Source organism: Labrus mixtus, chromosome 5 (genome assembly GCF_963584025.1).
Source record: "Labrus mixtus chromosome 5, fLabMix1.1, whole genome shotgun sequence".
NCBI lineage: Eukaryota > Metazoa > Chordata > Actinopteri > Labriformes > Labridae > Labrus > Labrus mixtus.
The window spans coordinates 32,325,042-32,335,041 of NC_083616.1; the positions used below are offsets into that span (position 1 = coordinate 32,325,042).

The 10,000-nt window shown below is 41.7% G+C and overlaps 2 protein-coding genes across 2 annotated transcripts in view; both read left to right on the forward strand.

Annotated features, from left to right (window-relative positions):
• Window positions 1-1,626, forward strand: part of fgf5 (fibroblast growth factor 5) — a 31,516-nt gene extending 29,890 nt beyond the window's left edge. The window contains exon 3 of the mRNA XM_061038986.1: window positions 823-1,626. Coding sequence (XP_060894969.1) covers window positions 823-1,185 — 363 coding nt within the window. The 3' untranslated portion in view covers window positions 1,186-1,626. The remainder of the gene's footprint in view (window positions 1-822) is intronic.
• Window positions 1,627-5,461: 3,835 nt separating this feature from the next.
• Window positions 5,462-10,000, forward strand: part of cfap299 (cilia and flagella associated protein 299) — a 74,410-nt gene continuing 69,871 nt past the window's right edge. The window contains exons 1-2 of the mRNA XM_061038987.1: window positions 5,462-5,604; window positions 9,159-9,280. Coding sequence (XP_060894970.1) covers window positions 5,584-5,604; window positions 9,159-9,280 — 143 coding nt within the window. The 5' untranslated portion in view covers window positions 5,462-5,583. The remainder of the gene's footprint in view (window positions 5,605-9,158; window positions 9,281-10,000) is intronic.

Sequence of the window (10,000 nt, forward strand, 5' to 3'; positions counted from 1 at the left end):
CGATGTAAACAAACACATCGCTGATCATTCAGCCGAGAGCTTTCTGTGCATGAAGAACGTCTGTGTTTGAATATTCAACATGTCACCTGTCATCTGTGTTAATAGTTTTTTTATTCTGATTATCTAATAAAGAAAAGGCAAGTTTATTTAATCAGCACATTTCAACAACTAGGCAATTCAAGGTGCTTCACACAAGACATCAAAAGCATCATGACAGAGGAAAGAAAAGAAACATTCAAATAGAACATTTTAAAAATCACTGAAATTATTAAATCTGAACATTTGTTCAAATAAAAAAAAAAGAGTTAAAAGTTACAGTGCAGAGTTAAAGTTTAAAATCTTATTAAAGCTGTTTAATGAAAGGCAGCTGTAAACAGGTGAGTCTTCAACCTGGATTTAAAAGAGCTGAGAGTTTCAGCAGACCTGCAGTTTTCTGGGAGTTTGATCCAGATATTAGAAACTGAATGCTGCTTCTCTGTGTTTGATTCTGAGGCTAAGGCTAACATTACACGTGCTAACACTTGCTAACATTATACGTGCTAACACTTGCTAACACTTGCTAACATTACACCTGCTAACACTTGCTAACATTACACCTGCTAACACTTGCTAACATTACACCTGCTAACACTTGCTAACATTATACGTGCTAACACTTGCTAACACTTGCTAACATTACACCTGCTAACACTTGCTAACATTATACGTGCTAACACTTGCTAACACTTGCTAACATTACACCTGCTAACACTTGCTAACATTACACCTGCTAACACTTGCTAACATTACACGTGCTAACACTTGCTCTTTCCCGTCCTGTAGGAGTGGTTCTCTGACGACTGTAAGTTCAGGGAGCGTTTCCAGGAGAACAGCTACAACACGTATGCCTCGCTCCTCCACAGGAACCAGCGGACGGGGCGCGACTGGTTCGTGGCCCTCAACAAGAGAGGGAAAGCTAAGATGGGCTCCAGCCCGCGGGTCAAATCGCAGCACGTCTCCACCCACTTCCTGCCCAGAGTCAGCACGCACGACAACCGTCAGCGAGGCTTCACCATCACCGACCGGGGCAAAGACAGGAGGAAAGCCCCGGCCCCGCCCAAACCTATGACCAAGGCTAACGTCCACGCAGGGACGGCGCCGAGACGAACGCAGGTCAAATACTGGCCCAAGTACCGGTTTGGATAGACGTCAGAGCTGCTCATGGACGTTGGAGACTGAATTAACGGACGCCCTGAGTAACTGGTGACGGACGTTTGTCACCTTGAAATCATTCCAGGTATCGTGAAGAGTAACCTCAAAGGGCTGCCAGGTGTCTTTGTGTTCATGTTGATTCTGTTTTATTTTATGTTTTTAATGTGTGTGCAACGTCAAAGTCTCAATACTTTTTGATACCTCGTGTTTTGATTGAAAGTATTAAAAAGTAAGTTTTATAAGACATGTGAGTAGATGAGAAAAGAGTCCAGCAGACAAACTCTCTAACTTACACAAAAACATTGGAAACATTTCCAAACGCTCTCTCTTGTCTTGCATTTCGGTTGTTTGTTTACATGACCGCTGTGTTTTTTTAAGGGTGTCTGAAAATGCAAACTTTTAAAAACACCAGCGTCTTCATCGTCGTGTAAACTGGAAATAGCCGTGAGTGAGTATGTGGACTACAACAACAATGGCGGACTCCTGAGTTCTGTCTCACTCCAGGTCTCTTTGTAGTTTAGGATCATTCGGCGTAACAACCCCACCTCATCATCTGTTTGTTTACACCTCACCGCTCTGAAGAAGGAAGACGATGAGAGCATGAGCGTGTTGTGTCATTACAAAGTCACACCTCCACCTACTGGCCTGGCATGAGTACTACAGCATTTTTAGTCGTTTTTGTGGATCTGTGTGCCCGCTGCTTGATATCATAACGTTGTCGTCTGAACGCAGAACAATCCTGAGGAACCTACAAGACATGAGACAGCGACATGCAGTAATATGACATGAATAGAGAGAGAGAGGGAGAGAGGGGGAGAGAGAGAGAGAGGGAGAGAGGGAGAGAAAGAGAGAGAGAGAGAGACGTTTCTATCCTTTGCACAACCTGGATTGTGAAATACTTTTCCTGCTCAAACAAACACATCGACTGACTGTCTCCTCTTCTAACACCCGATCTGAGATAATCGACATGAAAACGAGGACTGGTTCTCCAGAGACCCCCACCCAGCCCCCCCCCCCCCCCCCCTCCCACACTGGACAGCTGTGAGGGATCAAGGAAAAAACTGTCCATCAAAACTGTCATTTTAGAAACCGGCTGTCCTCAGAAAAATCCAGAGTCATGACCTCCAGGAATTCCCCCGTGGAGGAGCCACAGCACCGTCAGCGCGGGGATAAAGATGCCGAGGAGGAGCGGCCTCTTGTTTGGGTGAAGCTTGGATCTTTAGGTGTATCGGATGGCAAACAGCTGGGGGGGGTGGGGGGGGTGACGGGGTTAGAGGCGTCTCTAGGGAGGAGGTAATAATTTAAAGTACATTATCTACCCCCCCCCCCCCCCCCCTTAGAGGTTGAACTATAAATTAAAACTTAAACTGTTTGAATGTTTGAATTACTCCAGCTTTGGGCTCTTTTACAAATTCTTCATGTCCGTCAAATACTTTAATGGTGAACCTAGGTGTCACTTTTTATTCCAGTGTATCAACGTATGTTTTACCAAGTGAGAAAAAACTCAAGATAACTTCTTACTAAAGAAAGTGCAAAGATAACAGTTTATTTTGGGGCTTTTTATGCCTAAAGTTAAACCTGCTGAATCTTGTTGATGGAGTCAGAAATCGAGGAGAATGCATGGGGAGTGACACGTGGGAAAGGAGCCACAGGTCGGTTTCACACCCATGCTGTCCACTTTCAAGGACTTTAGCCTCTGTACATCGGGCGTGCACACTAACCACAAGGCCACCACGCCCCTTAAACATATTTTTACACTTACAACAATCCTCAGAATTGTGAGTCAAATACTTTCAGTTCTTGCTCCATAGACAAGCATTTTAGTTACCGAAAAATGGTTTTAAAACCTGAAGAGACTCGTCGAGGTACCCTGCAGTTTAAAGATCTCATCTTCTCCTCATGTTCATGTTGTCGGCCTGTGAAACCTGGAGAGCAGCTTTGCATGATAAGCAGCTCAAAAACCTCCTCATGTGTCTGATACTGACGTCAGTAAAAACCTTCATTTCAGCATCTCATTGGCCAGCTTTCTGGGATCCTTCAAGGGGGGCAGAACGCTGCAGGGCTGCCACACGTATTCTTATCAAAGTGGACACAGCTGTGGAGGCAGAGCCCGGTTCATTCCTATTGAAGCTGCTATGTGGTGCATGAAAACAAGTCTGACTTCCGCATGTGAAATAAAAAAGTACCCGGTTCTTCAGAGTTACGGGGCCCGTGGAGCATGAACACTTGGAGTCGCCGTCCCTTAGCGCTCATCCGCGTTCATTGTGTCTTCAAAATATCTCTGAATTCAACTTTAATTGCATTTTACAATTTTTAGGACATAATGTTTAAGTGTTTGTATCGGGAAGTTGATGTACCAAAAAAATAGTTATCTTCTATTTTTAGACGTCTCTTTCCCAGTGTGCGCTTATGGAGGGGAAAAAAGTCCTTTTGGGGCTGAATGGCATCATGTGACGCTGCAGTACCAGGATTGGCCACCGTGTGAAATTGGCTTTAAAAGCCGACGCACTTCCTGGGGGCTTGGGCAGAACGCTGCAGGGTTACCAGGGGAGAGCGTGTGAAACGGCTCCTCCTGCCTACATGGAGGCTTGAAGACGTCTCATGAAAGTCTCACCTGATGAGCAGATTAAGCCGCTTAGCGCCCTCTGCAGATTCATCCTGGGATTACTCCAACAGACGTTTACCTCCTGATCTGAAACGTTGAGTTTGGACATCCAGCGTTGTGACACTAAAGGTCAACTTTAATAAACAAACCTTGTTGGTAGGCTTTACAGCGAAAGACCACAAACATTAAAAACAAAATATCTAAAGGTTTCTATTAGAGTCAATAAATGGGTTATCAGGGTGTAAAGGAATCCGTTTATATACGTGTGTTAGCCGCTGTTTTTGTCCGATGAAGTGTACATATCTCCATGCTGTTTGTTCTTTTATAACGATATGAGTCCATATAAAGATATATATCTGTGCTTTCATCATGTCGTTTGGTCCTAAAAACATCCAAAAGAAATATTTTTTCTACCAGATTTTTTTTATGAAAACTTGTACATGTATGAAGAAGATTTTTTTTAATGCAATATGTTTATGAAAAAATAAATATATCAGTGTAAATGAATGTGTAATGTGATGAATATGATGTCATATCTGCTAACTGAAGAGCCCGATATCAGGTTAGGACATGAAGTTATATTATATATTGTCATTCTGATGAACTACACGTAGCAATGATATGCAAATATTCCAATTATAGCATCGTATAGCGGACTCTGTTGCTTTGTCCGCTACTTCCGCGTTGTTTTTTTTAAGTAACGTCTTGCCTCAGGAGACCCTGCCCCCCTCCCGTCTCTTAGGGATAGTCTCCCGCTGTAAGGTGCATGTGTGAACATCCAGGTCAGGAGAATCTCCGGAGCGGTCCTTCTGAAGTTATCTAGATATTATCCGGAGTGCAGATGTGAAAACGTCAAGAGAGTAAAAAAAAAAGAGAGAGTGAGTTATTGTCATGAGCGACGATGTTCGACACAGAATAGGAACAAGAAGATTTACATGTATAATTCATTCTGTTGTTAAATAATGAAGCGGGTCTTTATTTCGAGGTAAGAGAAACAACGTGTGACCTCAGAAGTGAGACCAGGCTTGCGTGACAGTTTTTTATTTTTAGGTCGATGCCTCGTTAGCAAACGTACATCTCTGCTCCTCCGACGCCAAACCCCTCCTGTCCTCAAACTCCACTTCCTGTTGTTGTCTTATTGTGACTGCAGACGCTCATATGGGTCAGAAGCTACAGCGCTGGTTCTACATAAGAGCACATTCATAATAACTTTATTCATTTTCTACACTCACTTACTTTCCATAGACATCAGCAGGGCCGTTAAAGTCTGCTGACTGAGAAAAATTAAACGATAATAAAAGATAACTGCAGCCACGAGTCAAAATATTTCTGCTAAACATTTAATTTTGTGTTTAACAGCTTCTTTTTTTGTTTTTTTTTTGGTGCCATGACAGCACAGCCTGAAACCATAGACTGTAGACATTAGCCTGAAACACACAGTTTAGAAACGTTGCGACTTAACAAGCAGATAACTGCCAAGTTTGATCAGTTAGCTTCACTGCCTCTGAAACTCTGTATTTTATTATTATTGGGTGTCTTAGTAACAGTTAGTCATATTCTGGATTAAAATTCCCTTTTTAAAACGCGATCTTTATTGTTTTATTATTTTTGCACTTGGGAGGCCGACTTCCGTTTCCTGCGAAATGCCGCCAAAACTCAGGTAAGGCCGTTGCCATGGCAGCCAGACTCTCACAACACAGAGCGAGAAGAGAGAGCTGCCTGTCAGCCGCTGGGTTCCATCCCAGTTTAAAGTCTATGAAGATTATCTGGACTCCAGACTCACACTAATGGATTTATTTGACCTAAAGGTGAGTCACTCTGATAGAAACTGTTGACTTTAACCCTCCTGTAAGTTACCAACTGCCATCTTTTACGGCTAAACGCTGGCGACGTTCTGTGCTGCAGAACCCCCTTTGCGAAGCTGCCACTTTAAGGTTATCTGTGAAAGCCTCCATAAGTGCAAATTGTGTAAATATACTTATCAATTCTTTATAACTCTTCTGAACCCTTCTCCTATTCGGCATGTGTTAAATTCCCGTATCCTGTAGTTTTTAACAGTTACAGCTTGTTTTGTTCAGACGTTTGCCTGAAAGAAAGATGGAGCTGCTAGCTTAGCCGGAAGCGCTCTGGCGTGACGTCAGGAACAAAAAATCCTAACAAACGCGTTTTATTTTTATTAAGTGTTAAGTTAAGTATAAGCCGTATTAAACAATGCATTCTAACGATTGTTAATTATTATTTTTAGTCATTTTAAGAGTTACAACTACCTTACTAGTAAGTACGATAACTCACTTACTCTTTTTATGAACGGAATCTGGCTTGTGGTCTTCTTCATACTCAAAATGACTTATTAAACCTCTTCACACGACTTTCACCGTCATTTTAGAGTGACTTCTCATATACACATTAATTGAAAATGTATTTTGATTTATTTAATTAGCACAGATTAATTTTAGCTGCATAAACAGTTAATGTGGAGTCAAATGGGACTTTCTATGGGTGAAGTTTTGATGGTGCAGTACCTCTGAAGGCACGCATGGTGGAAGCAAAACACAGTTTAGCTCTACAAGGCATCACTCACCTTAACCCCCAAATCAAGTTTAGTGTAATTCATTAGAGTAAATAAATAATTTCTCTATTAGAGAAAATACTGAAATTAATATCTATTAACTTCCCCTTTAGTCCTTAAATTTATAACAGTAAAAACAACTCTAATAAATGGTATAACCTGTTTTCCATCTTTCATTCTCATCCCTTTGTTTGCTTGTTACTGCTCTCAGGTAAATCAGTTTAAGGTTCACTAGGGCTGGGCGATATGGACCAAACTCATATCTTGATATTGTTTAGCTGAATGGCAATACTTGATATATATTGATATGCCTTTTATTAACAGTGAAAACACATGGAAAGATAAACTACCTGTTTGTGAATTTAAAAAGTAATATTATAAAATAAAAATGTTCCTTTAATACAATAAAAGAGAGAGAGAGGAGGAGCAGGGTTAAGAGGGACAGACAGTCAGTCATCATCAGTGAGATGAGAAAAAGGTGACCTGGCACCTCTGTACCATTATTTTAATGCAACATAAACTGTATCCATATTAACAATATTGTCTTACCCTATTTCTTGTTTGAAAATATATCGATATATCTTAAAAACTCGATATATTTCCCAGCCCTAAGGTTCACTACAAGTTTTAACATCTAAAACTAAAGAAACACCCCAAAAGTCAGACTGCAGTTCTTTGACTGGTTGAAAGAATCCCTTTCCAAGTGACAGCAGTAATCAATGACGAACACAAAACGCACCATGTTTACATATCTCAGGGTTGTGGAGAGAGTAATTTCATGACGGTTTTATGTTTTTTTGCGACTAATGTCAGTGTGGTCAGCACCCCGTGGACGACCTCGGAGATGCAGACCTTCCCAGGAATCATTGAGCAATTTTTTTTTTTTTTACTGTGTAGCGCTCAGATCTGTGTCAGGTCAGGGTTTAACGTACCAAACTGTACCGAACAAAACCGGACCGCTTGGTTTGAAACTTAAAAAGTTCTCATCTGGTTTAAACTGAACCTGCTCTCTAACAATGGTCAGTACTGCTCTTGTCCAGCAGATGGCACTCTTGTTAATGCTAAACATGGCTGCTGTGGTGGCCACTTTGTTTGAACACCTGTGTCCACACAGAGAGGGGGAGCGCCTCATATCTGAGCTGATAATCAGCAGCAGTCCATCACTATCAAACTCAATCACCTGGTGTTGTGACACAGTGCAGTCAGCCCAGGTCAGCTCACCTGTGCACCCCGGCCTGATAACACCTGTGTTCTGATAAAGCAGTCAGTTATAAACCCATTTTTCACCCCTATGAGAGGTGAAGAAGTTGGTACAAAGCGTGACCTTAAAGTCAGGAAAGTAGAGCGCTTTGAGAGTTAGTGTGGCGTATTAATGTGTGTCATCTGTGAGGAGACGTTGATTCAAACAGACTTCAGTCAATGAGCCTGAAAATAAGGACAAAGATTTTCAGGCCACTTTCAGGACTGAAATATCTGAGACTCATTTCTGGTGAGCCACATCAAAGCGGGAGGAAAATAGAACTTTTCCTGTCGGGCGCGGACGCAGGCCGGGCCGAAGGAATGACATGTGGCTATAGCTTTGATCCGACTAAACCTCAGGATCTGACAGCAAGATTTGGTTTTAAGATGACGACTTCATGGCTTAGCTTTAATGACGGCCGGCCGGGCTGCAAACTGTGATTGGAATAATGTGGTTGAAATCCCCGCAGAGTAACTGACACACGTCCGCTGAAACACAAACGAGTAGAGGTGCGTGTGTCGGGGCGTGAAAACACAGACAATCCATAAAACTATCTGTCTCTGAAGGCGGAGGTTTCAGAGCCCGATAATGACTTCATACCCTGGAGAGTTTGCAGAGTAGTGAGTCAGTCCTGAATCTTTAATAACTCTTATTCTAAATGCAATCTTCCCGGAAAAGCCATCGTTGTTTTTTTTTTTTTTTTTTTTTAAAGATGTGAATATTTTTAGGAGCTTTTTCTGCTTTCAGTGGATTGAGTCAGGAATCAGAGAGTCACAAGTCGGACCTGAACCCGGGACGCCCGAAGCTGGCGTTGTTACCCCGAGATAACAACAGAAATGTCCTCGTTATCACAGGAAAACAAATAAAATGTATTGATGCATCTTGGCTTGGAGCTTGTGCAGTTTTGATACCACTGCAATAAAAACAGAAGTCCTCCTGGGCATATTGTGGATCTCACATTTTTTATTATACAAACTCCTGCACACTGTCTGAACTGCACAAAAACATTGACAATGTTGTTCAATGTAGAAAGCGTGCAGGAGTTTGTCTGCAAGTTTTGATGGATTCATTCCTTAAAAAAAACGAGAATGCATGTTTTAAAAAAAACATTTACTCAAGAGCGAAATAAACAAAAAAAAAGTGAAATAATTGAAATACCCCATGTTATTCTTACCTTTGACAATATTAACACATTGAATATTATTTTATTATCATTTTTAAAGTCTCTAAACTTTAATGTTCGTATTCATCTTCATACACATCGTTATTATCTGATGTTTTTATTTTTATGTTTATGGCCCTCCTGTGACTCCGTAGTTTCTTCATCGTTGCAGAATCGGACAGAAAGCCTTTCATAAGTTAAATCTAAAACATCTAGCAATAAAAGTTATTTTATTAAAAATGATATTTTAAATATTCTCTGGCTCCAGCTTCTTTAATGTGAGGACATTAAACTGTTGAATTAGATAAAGAACGCTTTGTTTGACGCTTTCTTTAAACTGTCTTTACAACATTTAATCACGTTTTAAATATGACTCCTCCCCCTCCTGCAGAGCAGGGGTCCGGCTCGTTCCCTGGTGGATCTGAGACTCAGGAGCTCGGTCCTGAATGGAGACGATGAGTCTGAGGAGAAGAGAGCAGGCGGAGCTGTGAGGAGCAACCGGAGCAGAACAAAGTGAGTCCAGTTTACAGAAACACAAAGTGCTCAGGGGGAGGTCGACGGCTTGAGATACTGAGACACGATTATTGTAGACGGGAGACGACGGTGTTATCATATGGGATGTCTCTGCTGCACGTGTTGCACTTTCCTGTCAGTAACTTTTTTAACATTCGATCGCTTTCCACGGCTCGCCATGATCCTCTTCTCACAGCTTTGTCCCTGGCACATAGTAACAACTTTTATGGACGGCAAAGTTATCACCGAGGTTTAATCCTGAAAGATTTATGTTGCTGTGTAGGAACCAAATATAAAGAGGCGGAAATGTTTCTTCATCACTCTTTTAAATACTTCTGAAATCTAACAGAAGCTCTGTGAGTTTCCTGGTCTGACTTCCTGTCCGGGTCGTTCTATTCAATCCAGCTTGTCGCCTGCCTGCAGCGTACTCCGTCGAGTGGTGGAGACGAACCGCGGTGCTCGATGTGGAAACACAGTGATTGATTAGAGTGGCAGCGAACAGCGGTGTAGTGCAGCTGTAAACGATTCAGTCAGTTAAGAACACGTTGATGAGTCTGAAGAACAACTTAAAGAAGATTTTGGTGAAAGAGGCTTGATATGTTTAATCGCTTCTTTCTTGTTTTTTTAGATAAGTTTGTAAATTCCTGAAGAGACGGTGAGAGTACGGAGAACGGAATGTAAATGGATTTTTGGCGTTCTGTTAATCAAATTGTGACAGCT